The 23,775-nt window shown below is 33.1% G+C and overlaps 1 protein-coding gene across 1 annotated transcript in view; it reads right to left on the reverse strand.

Moving 5' to 3' along the window:
• Window positions 1-463: 463 nt before the first annotated feature.
• The window catches only part of LOC131160974 (subtilisin-like protease SBT3.9), a 28,819-nt gene continuing 5,507 nt past the window's right edge, over window positions 464-23,775 (reverse strand). The window contains exons 2-12 of the mRNA XM_058116842.1: window positions 10,505-10,588; window positions 10,316-10,407; window positions 5,311-5,408; window positions 5,037-5,192; window positions 4,830-4,941; window positions 4,153-4,699; window positions 3,437-3,534; window positions 3,093-3,332; window positions 1,453-1,567; window positions 1,194-1,383; window positions 464-1,032 (exon numbers count right to left, since the gene is read on the reverse strand). Of these exons, the coding sequence (XP_057972825.1) occupies window positions 464-1,032; window positions 1,194-1,383; window positions 1,453-1,567; window positions 3,093-3,332; window positions 3,437-3,534; window positions 4,153-4,699; window positions 4,830-4,941; window positions 5,037-5,192; window positions 5,311-5,408; window positions 10,316-10,407; window positions 10,505-10,588 (2,301 nt within the window). The remainder of the gene's footprint in view (window positions 1,033-1,193; window positions 1,384-1,452; window positions 1,568-3,092; window positions 3,333-3,436; window positions 3,535-4,152; window positions 4,700-4,829; window positions 4,942-5,036; window positions 5,193-5,310; window positions 5,409-10,315; window positions 10,408-10,504; window positions 10,589-23,775) is intronic.

Here is a 23,775-nt window from a genome sequence, read left to right on the forward strand (position 1 = left end):
ACTTACGTATTTACTAGTTTTAAGATGTCTAATGCTATTATACTTGACCAAGATTAGACATGCATCTTGAACTTGGAGGGATGAAGGGATTGTTGAAAACTCAAATCCACAATGTTTCTTAAAGCCATTTTAGTGATATACTAAGTTGAAACACAAACAATAAGAAAAATCAACCACTTAAGTAACAAACAAGTTTGATCACAGTACTAACAAAGTAGTTAACACAAAGTTAAACATTACATGCATCTTGAACATAGGGGGATGTAGGGATTATTGAAAACTCAAATCCACAGTGTTTCTTAAAGCCATTTTAGTGATATACTAAGTTGAAACACAATAAGAAAATCAACCACTTTAGTAACAAACAAGTTTGATCACAGTACCAACGAAGTAGTTAATAGGAAGTTGAACATTAATAGCAATCATGATTGGCAAAGAAATGCTGCCAAGCTTAGCCTTTCCATCATGCATCTGCATAAAATTCTTCTATTATTGGACGAACGGTTATTGGCATTCTCACTAAATGATTGGGATTAGTCCAATATATATATCCAAATGAGTATCGTCCTTGAACTCTTAGTTGGGAGCATAATGTGATCTTAAAATTGATCTTCTTTGAAGCGCCGTTGAAGAGCAAAATTGGCGGTTCAACTATCATACTTATTCCTGGGGGAGCTTCGATAAATGAAATGTACCAAGAATTTTCTGGACCAACATTTGTAGCTGTCCTTGATATGGTTAAGCAAGTCTTTAGTTCAGGAACGGAAATAGAGGGCAAATTGAGATTTTCAGAAAAATTAGTTGTTCCATTGCATTGGATGTGCATCCTAGTCATTTGACTGATAACACTTTCATCATAGCCCATGGAGCAAAGAAAATTGACATAGTCAGAAGTTTCCATGTCAAACACAAGACCAGGATCTATGGCTTTATTAGGATTGACAACACCACCTCCAAAGTCGAATGGATCGGCCCGCTTACTTGGAAGTCCTTCAGCGACAATGTGTTGACCATATACATCCTTTATGGAAGCTACATGTGTATGAGTGGGTGTGTGTGTGTGTGTGTGTGAGACAAAAAAATTAGCATGTTTTTTAAACACACACTACACAAGTAAATTGAGAGAGAGAGAGAGAGAGAGAGAGAGAGAGAGAGAGAGAGAGAGAGAGAAGTAACTCTTTTTGATTTTCTACCTGTTGTGACAAGTGCAGATTTGATGGCAGCAGGGCTCCAAGTGGGATAAATAGATTTAATAAGAGCAACAACGGCTGATATATGAGGACAAGCCATAGAAGTTCCAGATAGAACGTTAAAGTTTGTATAGGGAAGGGAAGAAGGTGACCACGCAGCCAATATGTCAACTCCCGGTGCAGCAATGTCAGGCTAACCAAATACATACCTGCATTAGTTAAATAATCAATGAAATAAAATATGTGAAAATAATGTTGTTACCTTCAACACAGCAGGAGAAAGAGAATTAGGTCCTCGTGAAGAGAAGCTTGCTACTTCAGGGGCGATTTGTTTCCCTATTGTTGTTGTTGTAGGACTAATCTTGACCTTAGGATAGCTATAGTATAGAAAATCCATTAGTAAGGGTCACTTTAACAAGCAAGTTAATTACGGCACTAGGTTTTGGTAGGATGAAAGATGATGCAATTAGAAATTATAAAACTATGAAATCATGAACACATGCTTCCTAGTTACAGGATGAATGTCGTGCACACCATTTTTTTTTTTTTTTTTTGTCCTTTAAAAAGGCACTTCAATATCATCTACTTCGTCATAATATAACCTATGATCGAATCATGGCCGAATTTAGTTAGTATTTAAGATCTTTTTAGTCTCATTTAACTTGTATAAAATAAAATCTATTTAAAACAAAAGAAATACGCTGGATATAATCATATCTAAGAAAATACAGCTTGTAGAAGTATTGTTTCTATTTACAGCAATTATAATCACAACAAAATATAACTACTTTGTTTTGAAAGATACGCGTAAAGAATATTATCTTGCAATTTATGTATTTAGACAGCAAGTATGAACACTTTAGATATTAATTAAAACCATAATCAATCCATTCAAAATATTTAGTTTGGAGAGGATACTAGTCAAACCCATTCTAGTAAAGTTAAGATCAATTTCATTTAGTTTAAGAATATTATTCAAGCTGCTTCAACCTTTGATTAGGTGTTGTTTGGTGGTTTGGTTCATAAAATCTTTATAAGATCATATGAAATGTAATGCGCATAGTATTTTGTTCAATTGCTTATTTTGGGTTAGAAGGTGATGTGATGGTAACATAGCATTTTTAAAATTTAATTTATAATATAATAAAATTAAATAATATATATATATATTAGCTCAATGCTATTTTACTTCTAAAAATTAATGTGCAGTGCAAGTGTATGTGTAGTGATGTAAACCCAAAAGGCTTTTTGGAGAGACTAGATCACAATTGTGGGATTTGAGTAATGACCCAATGACTTTAGGTCCTACTGGCATGACATAAAAATTCAAAACCCTTGATATATTATTTAGTTGTAATGCAAGTCTACAATTGTGTCCCCCAACAACCAAACCGTATTATAGATGACACTAAAAGAGTGGGAAAAAATCACTAAGATAGTGTTTAGAAGCATGAATTTCGGATCTGAATTTGAATTTGAATAGATCTGAAAATTTTTCAATACAATTTTATAATATATTTTATTCAAATCCAAGGCATCTCCAAACATAAAAATTGAAATATTTTTCTTTTTGATTAAATACTATAAAAAAAATGAAATGTTTTTCTTAATATGAATAAAAATAAGAAAACTAAATATTAATGATGTATAAACTCAAAATTTTATTCATAGGTTTGGTATGTTTTTTTTCTTTTTCACTTTTCTTGATAACCAAGTATGATAGTGTGAATTTTTTGATATTTTGCTTTCTCTAATATTTTTTGAGTTCTAAATGGAGTGTGAAAGTCAACACTCTTTAAATGCTATCTAATAATCAAATATGAAAATGTGGATTTTTTGATATTTTTCTTTCCTTAATATTTTTACGAGCCTGAAGTCAACACTTTTTAAATGCTATGTTACCTGCTTGCCACCCAGTACAACCAAAGAGATGTTCCTATTGTGTTGTCTACTTGAACAACTGGAATCTGATCGGATGGTACAATTTCTTTTGTGGGTGCTTGGGCAAAGATGAGACCGACTCCCCCAGCACTAAATACAGTCGACTGTGCAATGCCCACTGAACTTTGAGATTGAGTTTGAAAACAGAGAACGACCCTTCGTCTTGTTAGTGTGGCATTCAAGGAGCCAATTTGACAACTTCTATTAACAATAAATGAACATTGTGCATGTGAGTTTCTTAACATTTCAAAAGAAAAAAAAGGAAAGGATGGTTCGCAAAAATAAATTAATTAGAGTTGTATTACTTGGCAGCATCATAACTTGCGCCAATTGATGCAAGATCTACTCCATACCAAAATGGATACAACTTGGTCACATTTTCCCTTGTATTTAAAGCTTGGCCCTACAAAAGATTACGGAAGTTATTCCACTTAGCGTGTACTATTTAAAGAACATACTTCAAAAAATGACATAATAACTTGAAACAAACATTGATATATGATATAGGCAAGGATACAATTTTTCTAATTATTTGTGTTTTCTTATGTATTAAGTTTATCATTGTATAACCCACCTATCTATCTCATGTTTGATGGCTTATTCAAAGTTGGATAAATAAATGACCAAGTCTAAACTTAGATTGCTTATTGTATTGCCGTGATATTGAAGTTTTGAATAGAATTTAGAATCGCAAGTTGCGGGTCGACACGTAAATCTTGATCGAAGTGAGTAAAATACGAGTATTGTGATATTCAAAAATGAGATGGGACGACCACATGCATAATTTTAAGTAAGCTTATAATTAGGGATATTTTTACCAAACAAACCAAGAATTTGAGTTGACGGATATGAAGTAGTGTGGAATCAAATTACATTATCGGATTTGCACATATATTGATATTGCTATGCTTTGTTTTCTTTTCTTTTCTTTTATTAGCATTCACAACTAGAACTAAGGCTTGGGCTACTAGGTGTAAAATGAACTGAAAATATGTTTCGACGGTTCAAGGAGTAAAAGTACCACAAACGTTTGGTTGTTCCCGAGTGTGATGGGAGTGGGGAAAGATCTATCAATGGTGCTAGCAGCAACACTGATGAGCCACGGAGCAGTATTCTGAACTGTTTGAGCGAAAGGGCCGTCATTCCCAGCGGCGCAGACTACAGAAATTCCTTTTGCTGCAGCGTGAAAGGAGCCGATAGACACAGCATATGCAAAATAAGGTGCAAGTGGGACTGGTGATCCAAAAGATGCTGAAAGAACATCCACTCCATCATAAATAGCATCATCAAAAGCGGCAAGAATATCAGCTTCAGCGCAATGGCCATCACTGGTCCAGCAAATTTTATAAATAGCTAGGCACGCTGATGGGGCACCTCCTCTTGCCAATCCTTGAGCAAGTCCCAGAAAACTTGCATTTTGTACGAAAGCCCCTGCTGCAGTAGAGGCTACATGAGTGCCATGCCCATTTTGGTCTCGTGGAGATAAAAGATCATCCCAATCACTTGAATTCACGTTTCCATATTGTGCTTCGTATCCTTTAACGTACCAACGTGCGCCAATAATTTTTCTGTGATATTGTGTTAATACATTCCATCAATACAAGAATGAGCAAGAAGTAGACATCATAAAATTAACATGTGCTCACACCTTAAATTAAGGATGCTAAATTAAGGATGAACATTGTGAAGAAATTTAACCTATTACAATTGGAAAGATTGAATTTTTCGCCTTCTTGACATATCCCTTTCCAATGCGATGGGATCGGCCCCATGTCCCCATCATTGAAACTTTCAGATTCAGGCCATATTCCTATACAATAACAATTGAATGCAAGAACACAAAAGTGCATATGAATAAGTAAAATTTCCATAACTTGACTTGTGTGTGGTGTTTTCAGTACTTACCAGTATCAAGCATGCCAATAATTGACCCGCTTCCATTATGACTCTTATTAAGTATTCCATTCGCTACTTGGGATTTTACTTGTAAAAAGTCCCAACTTCTAGTTGTGTGGACAGAAAAATTTCTACTCGAAAATACATCAAGAACTTGAGGAAAACCTATATTTTTGTTTGTTAGTAAGGTATATGAATTGTAAGTAATACTTATGACTACATCTTATTCATGTGCAATATCACATTAAGAAGAAAATCACATTTTTCTCCAAATACACATTACCTGAAATATTGTTGGCTTGAGACTCAGATAACATTGCGGCAAATCCTGAAAACCCATTCTTGTAGCTATATAACATTGATTTCATGGCTTCTTCTTTGCTATCAAATAAAATTACAAACAATTACTTTTTTTTTTTTCATGAATAAATATTTAATTATTTGGATAATTTATAATAAAAAAAAAATCATGAAAAATGAATGTGGCGCAAGTGACAATTTTTTAAAATAAATATCGAGGAGAAAATGAAAAAGGGACCTAGGTAGTTTAAACAAAAGAAAACAGTACAAAATTTAAAAGCGAAAACAAAATTGTCATCTCTTTTACTACCATCTATTAGTCTTAAGGTTTGATTAACTTGATTTTGGTAATAAGAAGTTGTTGTGTACTAATGACTTTGTGTTTAAGTTGCTTTCTATAGTATTAAGCTATTGAAGTTGAAAACTAAAGAGAGGTTTTGAAGAGTTAAAGCTTCATTTTTTTGGATTGCAATTCTCTCAATTGTATTGTACTTTAATTTATAATAATATAAGAATATAGAAAGCATAGCACAAATGAACTTAGAATGGAGAATTACTGGAACAAAAGGATGACTAAACCCGACCTTGGAGCTAGGGGCAGTCAATCGGTCGCAGGGAGCACTCGATTGGTCTAGGTAGAAGTTAAAAGTGGTTGATTGGCCCCTAAAGGCGGTCAAATGATCTGGCAAGCTTTGCCTATAACAAGCAGTTTTTCCTATCTAACGACTAGTAAGTGATTGGTTGGGTCCAATAAGCATTTGACTGATCTGAGTAGCAAAAAGCCTCCAACGGGTAGAAAGGGACTAGTTTATCTCTAATCTCTATATATATCCTCTAAAGGCTAGAGAACGTTAAAGATACATGTTGAATATCTAAGTGCTTTTACTTTCAATTCTCTTTTAATCTCTCTTTGTGTTCTAAATTGCTCATTCTTGAGAGAAACTCTAGAAGACTCTTGAGCATTAATCTTGCATATTCTTTGAGAGTTTCTTATATGTGCCTAAGTTAATAAATTATTCCTCATAAGGAGTTTTTTTTTTTTGTAAGCATTCTTGTAATTGGATCCTTGGTCTTCGAAAAATAAGGGGTTGTATTAGTTTCCTTGGTCTCCATTAAAACAAAGGGAATACTAGAACCTCAAGGCAATTGGCCTTGAGAGAGTGAACACAAGTGAGGATAGCCGAACCACTATAAGAGGAGTTTTGAATTTCTTTTTCCTTCACTTTTTAAATTGTTTTGACATTGTGTATTTTGCTTGGTTTGTTAAATCGCTTTAAATTTTGTATCAAACTTTAGTTATATTAAATTCAATTCACCCCCTCTTAGGTTGTTACTTTAGTAAACAATTGGTATCATTGTAAGGGCACTTCTTTTAAATTTTGACTAATCCGTCTTTGAATGACCCATGCCAATAGTCAACATTGGCATTCAGGGATTCTCCATTGTTTGACCTCTATTTTTTAATTGAAAAGACTTTGCATATTGAAAAAAATAGGATGACCATTTTTCTAAGTTCTTTTAATTTTAAAATTTGGGATGTTATCTAGGATGAATACACTCTCCTAACCACAGTGGAGAATGGTGAAACCAAACCAAAAATTAAAAATATGTGGAATGAAAATGAAAAATGCATGTGCCAAACAAACTCTAAAGTTATGAATATTTTACATTATACATTAGACTGTAGAGAATTTAATTACATCATTGAATATACCTTTGCTGATCAAATTTAGCACACACTTCATGTAATCCATGAGGAAACCTCAAGGGTAAAATATTGCAGGATAAATATTCTTGTCATGGAATATGAAATGTTTGAAATGCATCAAAATAAGAAAATTAATGTTATGTTTACTAAGTTTGTTGATATAATTAATGCTTTAAAATATCTTGATAAGAATTATGCTAATTTTGAACTTGTGCAAAGAATACTTAGGTGCTTGCCAAAAAAGTGGGAGGCCAAGAAGACCACAATTCTTGAGTAAAAAGACCTACAAGAACTTCCTCTTGAGGAGTTGTTTAGGTTTCTTCTTTTGCATGAAATAGAAGTAAAGAGGGTGATGAATACAAGAGACAAGAAGAAAATATTAGCACTTGCCTCAACAAAAGAAAAGGAGGAAGAGGAAGATAGTGAAGAAGAAATAGTACTCACCACCAAAAATAAAATAAAATAAAAGATTCTTGTAAATGAAGAAGGGTGAAAAGAATGACAAAAAATAAGAAAAGAAGAGAAAGTTACTTGTTATGAATGCAAGAAGTTGAGGCATCTTTGAATCGATTGCCCATATATCAAGAAGGAAAAGAGGAGGTTCAAGGAAAAGACTTTCAATGCAGTTAGGGAAGATAGCAACTTCGACTCAAGCTTCGACAAAGAGACGACGAATCTTTGCTTCATGATTATTGAGGAGAAAGATAAGGTAAGCTCCTTCTCCTTGAATGAAAATTTTCAAGATTACTTGGTTAATATCCCTAAATTTGAGAATTAGTTTGAAAATTGATTCCTTTGAAAAATAAAACTTGGGTTTTTTTTTTTAAAAAAAAAAATTGTTACAATTTCAAACTAATTGTTTTTACTCAAAGTTTCATTTTAAAATTGTTTGATATATTTATTTACATTACATTTTGTGCAAATATTTTGCTACTTCTTAAAAGTGATGAGAATTTTTTGAAATTTGATTCTTTTTTATTTACTTTGATAAATGAAAGTTTTGTCGAATGTTGAGAATGATTGAAAATCTTTTATGTTGAAATGATTTTTTTCTAAACCTTGTTAGAAAATTTTAATACTTTGGTTTAGGGGGAGCTTGCTCAATTTGAATATCATATTTTGATTTTATAATTAATGATCATTGAGCACAATGAGTTGCATATTTTGAAAATATTGAATGAAAGATGAACTTTAATGAATAACTTAAATGAAGAACTTGATCTCTCTAAGAGCCTTAAGATGTACACAACTAATTTTAAGAAAAATGATCAAGTCATTTTTTAGGGCACATTAGGGAACACATACTAGATTCATATATAAAGATGTTACAAATTATAGAATGTTATAGCTAAAGAAAATTATTTCTTAGTTGTCAAAATCAGGAATTTCATATTCAAGATCTCATGTTTGAATCTTACGAAGGGTAAAAAAAAGGAGGGGGATTATATGGAATGCGAAATGGACTACTTTTCATTATGTGGTCCTAGTTCAATGTGGACTTTCAATCTATAAAAAAAGAAATAAATAAACACGTATGATTTGATCTCATCCAATATTCTAATGGATCATTTAATAAAAGAACAGTGTGAATATTATAAATAGTTGTGGATAAAATTTTTTTTTTGTTTTTTTGTTTCATACTAGAGATGTATAAGTAACTCATAAACAAGGATATTTTGAGACATTAATTAGTGGTTAAAACTTGAGGCGAGATCTTCGGTTTAAATATTGAAAGGATGAGAAGAGAAGGGATGGGAGATGGGAGATGAGTTACCTTCTACAATGTAGGCTAGGGTAGTGTCGACTTTCATTTGACAAAAGAAAAAAAAAAAGAGGGTGAAAATACAATGAGTACAATCTGGACTATTAACACCATGGGAATTAGTAGGATGTACTTCTACATATTATTTAAATTGATTGAACTATGTTTAGCTTTTAATTATTTTTCATATATTTTTAAACATTCACAATTAAATTTAGGACAAGATTGTGTGGAGAAGAATTAAATTTATAAAAATATATAAATAAATGTTAAAATAAGGAAACCAAAAATTTAAAAATCAAAATCAAAATGAAAAATATGCCATTGACACTAGAAATGTTGTATCGACAACTCTCCAAGGTTAAGCATTTTTAGGACTCATTTACAAGTTTTGAGTGTCCCTAAATTTTTTTTGACAATAATAGAAAATAAAAATAAATAATCATCTTAAATAAATGCATATTAATAAATTCAATAATAGAAATAAAAAAGATAAGATCCTTAAAAATAAAATTTAAATAATGGATTGTTTGGAAACATTATTGAGACTATATGCTTGGAATTATGTTCGAGATGAAGAAAATTCTTGAGCTTAAGCAAAATGTTGAAGGTTCTCAAAGCACTCAAATGATAACCCAACTCTAAGACTGTTATGTTTCTTAAGAGACATTCCAGAAGTCAAAACTTGAAATATCCTTATTGTGTGATTTTGGGTTCGAATAATGAGAGGGTGAGAAGGGATATAGGCAGAGAGATAGACTACCTCTAGTTATACATCCCAAGACCAATATGAGATTCTGGTTGACAATATATATAAAAGTGTGCTACAATGATGGATGATTTGAATAATTTTAAAGATAAGGAAAGTCTAGTTTCAATTGAGGTTCCAAAAGGATGAATAGAGTTTAATTACTAAATATTAAGTACAAGACAATTTCTTTTTTTTCATCACTATGCGTAATGAAATTCAATGAAAATTAGGAAACAATTCTAGTCACGACTACACAACAATTCATGGTTACTATTAACTAAATGCGTGTTCTAGAGATGCTAGTGACTTCTTTATGCATAATCATACTCTCAAATTTCAAATTTATTCATGCAATTCAAATTCTACCTCTTTGATGAAAGAATTTAGGTTAATTTGTGAATCATCATTAGAATTGCTAGATGATCAACTACGTTTATGAAAAAACGTTGAAGATAAATTGATTTTGCTTACAAAACTAAAATATACTCCTTTTCGTATGGGGTGTTAAATCCAAATCCAATATTATAACAATTCATTCTATAATACAACAAACCCTAAACTTTAAACAAGCTTTTCTTAGATGGATCTTGGTGGGAAAACAACCATATACAAGCATCCAACGAATTCAAAAGAGAAAAAAGTTGTGAAGAATGACATAGACTTAAATGTTTTCGATAATTTTTGAATAAATTCCTAAATTTCTAAAAACATACAATACATGTATATGCATATATAAATGTTCATAAAAATGAGTAAAAGATGAAAACCTTCCAAGCAATTTTATGAGGACCTTATAGTGTGAGTCCTCAGTAAGTTGGGGATTATCAAGAACTGTAGCACCCATATACACAATGTAAACCTGTGAAATCCAAGTAAATATTAATGTGTGTGTGTAATATATATGTGTATGTATATAAGAGTGGCAAACAAACCCTTTATTAAAGAAGTAAACTCACATTGCTTGGTTGAACGAGACAGAAGAACATATGTTGCATAGCAAGAACAAGAAGAGCAATGCCGAATGTCCTTAAAGAATCCATCTGCTTAAGAGATCCAAAAGAAAAATAACCACAGAATATACTAGTATAATTCATTGAAATCTATTTATAGACAACAAGAAGGTAGTAGTTGCACCTAAAATATTTAAATATGCTAAAGTTATCACGTTTAACACTTTAAGACTTTAGACCTAATTTTTTTTTTTAAATTGATCAAGGACTTATGTTTTCTTATATCAATTAGCATAATTAATTTTCAACAACATTTTGGCTTTGATGATCAGTTGAGCCTTGACATTTTTTTCTCAATGTTTATGTCGAACTTTTGCTCATAACTCGTGGAGCATACATAAAGCATATATAAATAAATGCCTTATAGTCGGTTGTTCTTAGTTCCTCAATTAGAAGAAAATGATTCTTACGATAATTGTAGTGTAGCATGCTACACTTATCCAATATTTGATACGTTGAAAAGAAATAAATTAAGAGTATAATGAAATTATAAAAAATATATCATGAATTTATAAAATTATAAAGATCAATTTCATTATATTCTTTTTCATTTTTGCATACCAAACAAAACATCAAAGAATAGAGAAATTGTAATCACGGTATTCCTCCGCCAAAAGTGAGAGTTTATTAATAAATAAATGGAGGTGCCGCCCTCTTTTATGAAAAGAAAAAAAAAAGAATAGAGAAATTTACTAATTATTATTTGAAAGACTCATGGGATTCAAAATACTATTGCAAAGAGAGAAAAAAAATTATAGGATTTTAGAATTTTATTTGTCAGAGATGGTTTCAATTTTGATTAGGGCAATAAAATATAAAAGCATTTGATAGTATAAATTTACATTTTCCAGAAATGAGCCATAAAGTGTGTCCATCTTTAGCATTCTTTAAGCTTAAAGTAGATTGTGGATATTAAGATGAGTATATATAGAAATTTTTCGCATGAGCAAGACATTTTTTTAGTGTAATGTAAGTATTTAAAAAGTCAGATTGTCTCTTAATCAAATTTAATAATATGAATTTCTTTATTTCAAATGCTACACTGTAGTATTTTAAACCTACTCGAATCCAACTTTATTAAGTATTTGATCTTATAGGGTTGAGATTAAAATATTTTAACAGACAATAGCACATGACAATAAAATTGTGATGTCATGATCCTAGAGGTCATCCTTGCATTGTAAGTTGGTTATATGGTTGAAAATTTAAAATCCCAAATATTGTTCATAAAAAGTAGTGTTCTAGTCATCGCAGAGTAGGAAAAAATTGCCTTTAATCATGCCAATTAACAACATGATCTTGTCTAATCAAAATTATTATTTAAAAAAAAAATTAAGATCAGGTTAATATAATAGGACACATGATAGAGGTACAACTTTTATAGACATCACTGGAGAGACGTTCCTACTTTGATGGTTAAAGATAAGTTTTCTTATATTGGATATATTCACTTTTGACATGAATGGGGCATGCATGCTTTTATAGTAAAAAAAAAAATTAAAAGTTATTATTTTGATTTGGAGATACCAATTAGTAAAGTCTTATTTGAATTGTTAGGTATTTCTTAGGTACCAATGCGATAGGCGAATCTCTTTTCTCTGATTGAGAGAGGATTTCTTACTCCTTTTTTTTTTTTTTTTTTTTTAAGTGTTAAAGTCTGAATGTTAAAATGTCACAATTCAATGCTTTAAGAATTAGTCAAACATGAAAACCTTTTTGAGGTTTAGAGTTATGATTTCGTCCCCTTTATTTTTTCTTTTATGTGGCAATTCATTGACTGTTTTCATTTTCCGAAGATTCTACTAAAATATTTATTATAGTAAAATAATTTCACTCCAAGTGAATTTGATGGGTGTTTTTTTTTTTTTTAATACCGAAACAAGATTACTTTGATGGTGGCATAGCATTGTTGTGCTACACAACATTGCACTCCTCTATGATGTTGCACGCAGATCACATGGCACAGCCTCTTTTATAATTCACTAGTCTATGAAATATAGTCTATTAGAGGGGCTGATTTTTTTCATTTCCAAAATTATCACTCACACATTAATTGCCTTAATCTATTTTTCATGTTTTTGTTGCTTATATCAAATTATTTTTATAAACTTTTAACAATGTTTTGAAAATTAAACTGAATTGATGGACTGGCCAATCAGGAACTGATCTCCATTCCCATCGAATATGAAATTATTATCTAACTAAAAAATAACTATGTGTGTTGGGAGTATGGACTTTGGACTTTAGATTTGGATTTGGATTTGGATGTGTTTGGACAAATTTTAATATAATTTTATATTATATCTTATTAAAATTTAATATAAATTCAAATTTGACACGTGGTAGGTGACATCATGTTAACGTCGCCCTATTACAGTAAATTTAAAAAAAAATAAAAAAGTGGAAAAAAAAAACCAGATGCTCACACGTGACAGGTGACGTCATGTTGACCTCACCCCCATTACAGTAAATTCAAAAAAAAAAAAAAATTTGAACGCTGACACATGACATGGTGAAGTCATGCCGACGTCACCCTACCATAGCAAATTCAAAACATATATATATGTCGCCATGTGGGTGGACACGCAGCCTACCTTAAATTCAACTTGGCCAAACCTCAGTTCAACCGGTCTAGTTTTTTTTGAATTGTTTTATTATGATTATTATATTATTATTATTATTATTATTAATTTAATTTTAATTGGATTTTTAATTTTAGACTGTGGGAAAATATTAGAAAAAATATGGAAATTTTGGGGAAAATCGGGAAAAATATTTTAAAAGTCTAAAAAATAAGGAATATATATATATTTTTGAGACGTTCATCCTTGAACGTCATGCTTATGTCTACATTACAGAAAATGTCGATCGACATTCCATACATGCAAGCAAAGTAATCTAATTGTTAGGGCCTTTTGATGGGACTCGCAGAGAGTCTGTGGGAATCTAACGGGGATCAACATGTCCTACTCATTTGCTTTGCCGACATGGTGACACGTGGACGACCTCCCAATCTCCACTCCTTTGGCTGACACTGGTGACACGTGGACGACCTCAAGATGTCCACAATCATTAAATTGCTTTGGGGGTACACGTGAGAATTGAAGATATTGACTCTATAAGTTCAATCCCATTTTCATAATGACAAATCACTTAGTATCTTACCTGTGCATTGAGCTTTTGAACAAGATCATTACTTAGCACGCACAAATAGTAAGGTTGCTATGGAAGCCATAAAGAACTTGAAGTGCATATAGCTTGATTCAATTCATGGAAGTAGAAGAGCAAAAAGATGAAGATAATTCAGCATTTTCAATTGTAATTTGTATTTAGTTTTAATTTATATTTACATATCTCACATGATATAAATGGAAGCTCAAAAGACCATTAGATTGACCCTAGGACTCATGCATTTCATGAATAATCTACATACACTCATGGAAATGAAAAAAAATTAAATATTATTAATTAATTAATTAACTAATTAATTATTAATTAAATAAGATAATAAATAAATGGTCTATAACAAAATAAAAAGATTAGGTGATAGGATAATATAACAAAAGATAAAACTAAATATATATGTATTATATTAATATATTAATATAAAGATTTGGTATATATAAATCTCCTGAAGATTCTGCTTCAGGAGAATCAATTAGATTTTCAAAGAACCCCCCGACTTTCAATTCTCTCTGCGCCTTCTCTCAGCTCTCGTCTCTCTCTCCCCACGTCTCCGTATCTCTCATCCATCTCTCTTCAATTCTTCTCTAATACTCGGTCTGATTCAAAAACAGGAAATACCACTGTGTTCCTATCTCGGCCACCAAAATTTTTCATCAGAGTGGATTCGTGGTTAGGGCATTGTAGGCACCACTCTGGGGTAAGGTAACTCTCACTCTCTCTTCAAATTTTTCTTAATTCTTTAGCCAAATTGACAATCAAACAATACCACGGGATCCTAGCTCCGATCCTCGTCATTTTAATCGGAGCAGATTTTTACTTTAAATTTCTTAGGCATCACACCTAGGCTAGGGTGAGGATAGTGGAATTATATCCGTTAATTATTTTTAAAGTTTAATTAGTATTGAGAGTGTGTGGGTTTAGGAAATATTAAAATTATTATTATTCTGGGAATTGAATTGATTGATTTGAGTGAAATGTAAATTTCATGGTTTTGAGTCTGAACTCTGCGGGCGTGGGATTGGGTATTTTAGCAAACCTCTCAGTAAGCCAGGTAAGGAGAATAAATTATAACAGTTATTTTTGAAATTACTGGTTGAGTAATTATGTGAAAAGGAAATTATGATATTTTCCATGTGAATATTGTATAGTGAATATCAGACGAAATTATGTGGCATGAGGAACGTGAATAATATTTTATACTGGAATTGTGATAAAATGGAATAAATATGCATATGTTTTGGAATGGAAAGAATTGATAATATGAGATATATTGATATGATGATACCGAAATGAAAATATGAGAAATAAAGATATGTTTTGTAGAAATAATGAAATGTGATATGCAGAAATGATTTTTACTAGAAATGATGAAACATGTTATATCGCTATGTTTTTACAGTGATATGATAAAATTTGAGATACAAATGTGTTTTATTTGAAACGATGTTATACATGATATAAGATATATTGGTACAGAAATATTGAATTGAGCTATATACTGATACGAGATGAAATATGAACTGGAATGATGAAATAAAGTAGAAAATGATGAGAATATTACCAATGTGATGAAATGTACAGACATACTGAAATGTGAATATTGCAATGTGAATACGAAAATGTGAATATGAAAATGTGGAAATGAGAACCCTGATGGACTGGAGTATTTTTGAAAGCTCGGTACCGTTGCTAGTGGGATGATAAGTGCTACCACACTATCTCATGGAGAGTGTGGCGGGACAGTCGATTGAACTAGTGAGAAGGGTAGTTTTGTCACCTGGTGTTTGGACCAGGAGTGGCAAGCCAATCCTACTACAGACGGGTAGTTTCATTGTTTTGATTTAACCGGGTAGGCCAACCACGGTTTAGATCCAGCTTTTGGGCCGCACAACCCTGATCTTGGGGGGAAGCATGACGTGGAGAATATCCTCAGGGCAGCCATGAGTTACAGACATCACATGGATGAGTTACCATGGACACTCATAAGTTAGAAAGTGAAATGAATATGAGAAATGAAAGAGTGTGAGTTTAATTACATAAATAATTAAGGCAAAGTAAAACTCTCCGCCTGAGGGTTTACTAAGTAAGGTAAGTGCCCTGATAAGTATCAGTTGTAGCCGCATCCGAACTATTAAGGTTACAAATGATATCAGAGTAGAGGGGTATTACATGTATGGGCGTGTAATCTCCCCTATCATCGGGAACTTTCGCTAATAAATATTGACTGCATGTGTATGAGTTTGAGAAACGGAATTAAAAGCTTATAAAAGATTATGTTTTATATCTATATGATTATGAGTACATATTGGTGTATTTCTCTGATGATATAATTTTTTTAAATGAGTATATAATGATATAACGAAACTCATTTTGCCACACACTATAAATAACTTATTCCGTCTTACTGAGAGGTGTCTTACCCAAATATCTAAACATTTCAGGAAATCGTGATAGATGAGTAGATAGAGTTCCGAGATAGAAGGGAGCTGATACCCTGATAGACAGGGTGAGTGTTGTGAGCTAGGGATGTATGATTCCCTAGAATGTTTTGTTGATTTTTGGGAAATGAATGGATGTATGGAACTCTAGTTATTTGTATTTGAAATGGTATGTAAATATAGACTTCCGCTATTAGGAATGTGTATATATGATGAACTGATTACCCGGTACCCCACTTCGGGTCGGGTCTTGTTGATATGGTATCAGAGTTTGTGACGTGACAGATGATTGTTTATTGTTGTTGATTATTATATATAAAAAATGGTATGAAAAATTAAGGCGTCACATAGAAGGCTAATAGGGCTGAATTTCGGGGGACTCGTCGACGAATCCCCTGACCTTGTCGATGAGTAATTACCGAGACCTTAATATTCTCAGATCGTAACTCGTCAAATAATCCCCTAGTCTTGTTAACAAGTGAGTTAAGGACACTCATCAATGAATGTGTCCACTCATCGATGAGTGAGTGAAGGACACATTCGTCGACGAGTTTGTCGGGGCAGGCTGATGCTCCAAAGCTCAACAGGTAAATTTTTTTTAATAACTTACCTTGTTAATGATCCAACGGTTGGAGAGCGTCCATATGCCGAGAGTGCCTATATATTTCAGCCCTAAAACCTATTTTATAACCTTTTGCCAATATTCTCTTATATGAAAACTCTCTTGGGCATTCTTTACTCTCACATTCAAGGGGTTTTCACTCATATCTTGCAAACATCATTCGTTTTGAGGTTTGGTAAACAAATTCTTATTTTTAGGCATTCAATCTTCTCGTTAAAATCTATCTACTCTCCTACTCATTTTATTCAAAAATTTTATTGAGAGGAAGAACTCTAGTTTTTCATCTATTCATTGTTTGAAAATATTGTTTTGGGAAAAAGTTTTTACTAAAGTTTAAATCTTTGAAAGCATCCACTTTTATATTTTATTCAAAGATTTCATCTTATTTTATCATAGCAAAAACTATTTCAGAGCAAACCCTAAAATCTCCAAAATACATATTTTAGGGAAATCTTTTCTGGAAAAATATTTAATAGGGTTTAAATTTTTGGAGCAAACTTAACATATATTTTTACAAAGATCATACATTTGTTATTACAAAAATTTTATTGAAAACATCACATATTCACTCTTAAACTTCAAGTTATAGCATTTGAGTGTATTTAGAAACTTTTTTCATCTATTGTATTGATAGTTCAGGTTGTGAACCGGGAAAGAGGAAGCTACGCATCTTGTAAGCAACAGGTTGTAAGGAGGAAGTTGTGCCTCTTATAAGCAGCAGTTTGTAATGCAAAGCTCCCCCCCCCCCCAAGGTTTAAGGAGCAGATTAGTGGAATCCTTGGGTATTTTTCCCAACGCGAGGACGCAGGTCGGGTTTGGCCGAACCTCGTAAAAAATCCTATGTTTGCTTCTCTCTTACCTTATCTCTTTTTATTTTAGCTTACGTTTGGTTACTTATTTAATATTTGTCTATTATGCATACCTTAAATATTTCTTGGACTTGAGATTAATTGGGTAATACTGAATTGTTTGAGATATCCAAAGCTTGAATTTATTAGGTTGTGTAATACTGAAATCTATGTATTTTCAAACTTGTGCTTGTATGGTTGATTTTCAAATTAGGAATTGAGAGATCGAAAATATTTTTTAAATACCCAATTCACCTTCCTCTTGTGATTACACCTAAATTCATAGAAGATTTGGATGAAAGACTCTTTGATGGAAGATGATTTTATTATGTTCATTTTATTATTCTTGGATATGTTATTACAAGATTATTAGGTGCTTGAAGACCATACTTGAAGACCAAATGAAGTATTGCAGCAAGATCCAACTCAAGACCCATGTGAGCCCCACACGGCTCCATGGGCCCCACACAAATTTGGACCCCTCCTTTGGCATATGTCCCATATTTAATTGTAATAAGTCTAAGTCTACTTAGCTTGCATGTGTTCATTAGTAAGTTGTGTTAGAAGTAAATGTGTCTAGTAAGTTGGAATATTTATTGTGTTAGAAGTTAGTAAGTGTATTTATTATGTTGTCTCCTATGCTTGTGTGCGGAGTGTAAGATTGTTAATGCCTTGTATCCCCAGCTAAGTCTTTATATTTAGCATTGTAAGAACTCCAATGGCAGCATATGTTTGAATATTAAAAGAACTCTTTTGTTGGAGCTTCATAGCTTTGTCTAATCTTTGATTGTGTAGTGCGAAACTACATCGTTCTCTTTGGAGATCAAGTGGTGAGAGACCACTAATCTGTCCAGTGATTCCATCATCCCCTCCTCTATCTCTCACTCTCACAACCTCTTCATTAACATCCACACGGCTACCACACCATACACCCCACTTCCATCTCCAGTATACTCCATTGTTGCGTTTCTCTTGGTGTTTCAACACTTGTCAAAGGACCTACGGTGTGATTTAACAATGTATTGAACAACGTCAAGCCATCCATTGAATCTCTTGGTAACTTCAGTAATTGTTTGAACCCTTGCTTAATCTTGTGTAAGCCTTTGCTTGAAAATTTGAAATTCCATATTTGAATAGCACATTTGAACCACTTGATTTCAATATTGATACTTGCTAGTCAAAATCAATTGCATGAAAGTTAGCTTGGTAGCTTAGAACTTGTAATCTTGATTTTGAAAGTATCATCTTTCGCATATAACTAGATTCCTTGATCAGTAAAAACTTGGGACTTATTTCCTGGACAAACACATACACCTTTTCAAAAATCCAACAACTTGTGAAAGGTAGCATAATTTAGGGTGTTTATGTTAGTTAATTGAATTCTTAATTCAAAGTATTTTGATTGTTTGTGCTTGTGTGAGGGTTGAACCGTAGGACATAGGTTGAGCAATCCCATCCTACATCATCTTGGTATCAGAGCCTAGGTTGAATTAAGAAACCCTCAAGACCCCAATTTGCATTAGAACTCGCAAGAGTCTGACATTGTCAACGACTTCAAACAAACAGTCGACGGTTGGCCCTGGACAGCTTGTGTAGATTTTGAACTTTGGATATTTGGAAGTTAGTTAGGTTAGGTTTACACTTGACCTTACTTTGTGTGACCAAACACCATTCCAAAGGGCTACCCTAGTGTTATCTGAGTCTTTCCCCAACCCCTAGGATGTCTATTCAAGTCGGGAATCCTTATATAAATCGTAGGATTGAGGTTGAGAAAGATACCTTAATAGATGAGTTGTCAAGTGAGCTAAATAAGAGTGCTAGGTTGAGTGTGATGAGACGCATTGTGATCAGTCCCAATGAACAAGAGGATTGGCGTCGCACTTCTATTTTCCATACTTACATCAACTATGTGAGTAAAAGTTGCAAGATGATCACAAATGGTTAAAGTTGGATGAATATTGTGTCTAAATCTACAGCTGAAAAAGTTAGGTTTGAAAGTTGAGCCACACCCACAACCATATAAAGTAGCTTGGGTTGATGCCAGTACCATGCTCGTGAGCCATAGATGCCTTGTCCCCATTAAGATTGGTGATAATGAGACTAAAGACCTTAGGGATCGTCGATCGACGCCAGGTTTTTTTAGCGTACTTAAAAAAGGCCTTAGAAAGACCCGGAAGACCCTAGGTCCAAACACTTAGTGCACAAAGTCCCCAATACCACTTATAATATTAGGGGAATTAATTAAAGCCAAATTTGGACTTAATTGAGAACATTGAGAGGGTTCGGGCGACCAAACTTATGCCGAGTTAAACGGCTCAGGCGACCGAACAAGTCAATATGTCGACTTGGTGTTCGGGCACCCAAACCACTTTTGAGTGTATCTGCCTCAGGCACCAAAAACTGTGTCAGGTTCCTTTTCAACAACTCAGGAGCCCAAACGATTACGTTCAAAATGGGCTCGAGCGACCGAATTGATCAATTCGGTTAACCGACCTTTGTGCCGAGCATCCGAACTAACGAACAAATGCGACTGACTTTTGTTCGGCCGACCGACTCACTCTTTGGGCACCAGAACCGCTAAAAATTAGATTTTTTATTATGTCAATTCGGGCACCCGAACCTCAGGCCAGGCACCCGAACATTGCGGGTTAAAATATTTTTTATTGATTTTTAAATGGGGTAAACTGAGTTAATTTTTTTAATAGCTTTTAAAACAAATTTAATTATACCCATTGTGTCCCCAATGGTCAAAAAATCCTCCTTGCCTATAAATACCTATTCATTTGTTATAATTAGGAAGAATTAGCAAATTGATTAGTGCCAAAATTCTCTCAAAATCAAAAATCCCTTTTTAGCCTATACTACTCCCATACACTTCAAAACGTCATTTTCCTTGATCATTCAAGTGTTGTGTGTATATTTAGAGTGTTTGTGCTTCATACTCATTAGCTCAAACTCTTATTTGTTGGGCTTATTGTTTTTATTATTGAGAGTAAAGCTTTAAGTTCTCCCATCAGTTTTATTTGATAAATTTTGTGTAGAAAGACTTAGTGGCTTGTGGTTCTTGCGTTGTCATTACAAGTTACCTTAGCCTATATTTTTGTGTACAGAAATTATTTTCAAAGTTTGCATTTAAACATCCATTGTGCTTAGAACATTGAGAACATCTTATTAAGGTTGTTTGAATCATCTAGCTTGCGTATTTGAAACCTTGATTTGATATTGTGATATTCATGTATTGTGTTTCAAATCTTGTTTTAATATACACTTTTGTGCTTGATAGACCATAGACATAACCTTGGGTGTTGAGTACACACGTAGAGCACCGAGCATATAGTTCATACATCATTGAGGTGCATTGATTATATTGCGCGTATTTGGGTACATATCTTCTTTACATAAAAGCATAATCACTGTACCAATTTGATTGAAAAAAATACTGTTGTATTCTAGGCATGGCCTGAGGGGGCTTGATCTAGCTCGGAAGGATTCTATGAATTTCACCTAGGGCCTTCTCCGCCTTGCAAGGAGAATTTGTAATGGTTGAGGTCAGCCCTGTGCTAATTGACCTGATTGTATTAGGTGCCGCTCCACCCATTAAGTGAGCTTTAGTGGAATCCTCAGGCTTGTGAGCTAGAGGCGGGGATATAGGCACAACTAGCTGAATCCCGATAACATGTGTACATTGTTTATCTTTTGGCAATTTACATTTCTGCACATGTATGTTATGGTTGGTGAATATTGCGCATAATTTTAATTTCCGCATGTTATATTTATCTGCACATTTGGAATTGTAAAGACATATCCTAAGTTGCGAATATACTGCTTTTAAATTAGCTGAATTTAGAAATAAATTTTAAAATTCCAATTCACCCCACCTCTTGGGAATACACCAAAGCTAATATATTCTTTTAGGAAGACAGTGGTTGTATGATTTGGATGTCTCACATAATAGGTGTGCCAACACTTATTCCTTTAGGTCTAATTGCAAAAGAATTATTTTGAGTCTACTAGAGCCAAAAGGTGAGAAAAAGAAGAAGGAAAAAACAAAAACTAGTGGAGAATCATTGAATATCATAAGTAAAAATCAATTTGAGCAGGAAAGTCAAGATGCAGAGGTAGTGTCGGAGGTTGTTACTAAAAAGACTAAAACACCCCTTTCTAAGCATGAAACACCACTGGAAGTATCACCTATACTTTTTGAGTTTAAGGATGTTATCTCTAAGCAACCTAGCTAGTTACCTCTTGTGAGAAAGATTCCACATGTCATTGACGTTATTCCTAGTTCATCTCTACCTAATTTACCACATTATAGAGCAAACCCGAGAGAACATGAGAAGTTGATGAAACAAGTGTAGAGACCTAAAGGAATTATATTAATTAAATAATAAAAGGAAAAAGAAAGGAAATTGGAATTGGAATTTCAATAGGGGTCTCGTTGACGAACACAACACGTTCATTGACAAACACGCTTGAGAGGATTGTCGACGGGGACACACGTCTCGTTGACGAGAAATTACTAAGAGGCTATTTTCAGCTCTGAATTTTGTTGACGAGGAATAGCCATTCGTCGATGAACTTCCTTCGTGGCATCTCGTCAACGAGTCCAAGTGTATAAACAGCCTAAACTTGATTTTTCCTGCAGAAATGATGCTAAAACTCTCTCTCTCTCTCTCTCTCTCTCTCTCTCTCTCTCTCTCCTGTTTGTCCTTTCCCCCTTTTCTTTAAGATTCTAGGCCGGATTCTTGCCGATTTGACGATCTGAGGTCATCACGACACTCCTGGAAAAGTTTTCTTCAAGTATACTGGAGTGGATCGTTGGTGGGGCTGACTTGAACTCCATCCCAAATTTAAGGTAAGACTTTTTATTTAGTATTTGACTTTTCCACAATTGTAGGAAATGTAGTACTCGAAGAAATACTGAAATTTTTTTCAAGGAGATAATATTTTTAGGGTGTTGAATTGGGAACCCTACAGGTATAGGACTAGACATTGTAGAAGCTTTTTAGTAGTTGGGCAAGAGAGTAAACTAAATAAGTAATTTTTCATGAAAATTATTATTATTTATTAGCAAATTAAGTTTCAAAAGGCATGTATTACATATGAGCATATTTGTGAAAATGTATATTTGGGAAAATACTACAGTTGCACAGGAATATGTTTTTTTAGTATGAAATGTTAGGAAATATGACTTCAAAATAGAATTCATGATTGTTGCTTTAGGTGTAATCCCAAGAGGGGGGTGAATTGGGTATTTTCAAAATCTTTCAAATTATTTATCACTTAATCCCTATTTCTATGTTTAACAAATCAATTGTAGGGATTTAAGACTGATTTTAAATTTATTTTATCAATGAATTCTTTTTACCCAATTAAGTGTGTGTGGAGCTATTAAAACATACACATATGAAATATGAGCAATGAATTGCAGTGCGGAAAATAAAATGATAAGGGAAGAGAGAAGGCAAACGCGAATTTCCGAGGTTTAGCCAACCCAGCCTACGTCCTCGCCTTGAGCAGCCCACTCAAGGATTCCACTAAAATCCTTACTTCTTAAATTGGGATAGAGCTTCCCTTACATCCGCTGCTTACAAGAGATACAACTTCCTCCTAATCCACTGCTTACAAGAGATACAACTCTCTCTTCAAACCTGGTTCACAACCCAAACCGTGATTACAATACAATATCAAATCTGCAAAACACTCAATGTTGCTTCTAACAAAGCTGGTGAGTACAATTGAAATTCCTAACACATAAACATATGATCCAACGTGACGCACAATATGTATGTAACAATACAATCGTTAATGAATGAATATGCTTCAACACAATTTCCCTTTTTATCAAAAACTCCCAAGTAATGATACAATTAAAAGCTTTGTAGAAAATTATGATTCTAGTTCACTTTACGAAAATGCACAAATATCTAATGTGAACTTGTCAAAAGCATTGTCTTGAATATTATATCAATCAAAATCAAAAAGTTTTCTTTCAAATATTCAATCACAATACGATCTTTTAATATGCAAGAATATGATTCACTAAATTTCTCCTTTATCAAATCTCCCAAAAAATATTTATATAAGTCAATGCTTTGAAGAACTTAGGTTAAATCTTTGAAT

The sequence above is a fragment of the Malania oleifera genome, chromosome 7, assembly GCF_029873635.1.
Source record: "Malania oleifera isolate guangnan ecotype guangnan chromosome 7, ASM2987363v1, whole genome shotgun sequence".
Classification (NCBI taxonomy): Eukaryota; Viridiplantae; Streptophyta; class Magnoliopsida; order Santalales; family Ximeniaceae; genus Malania; species Malania oleifera.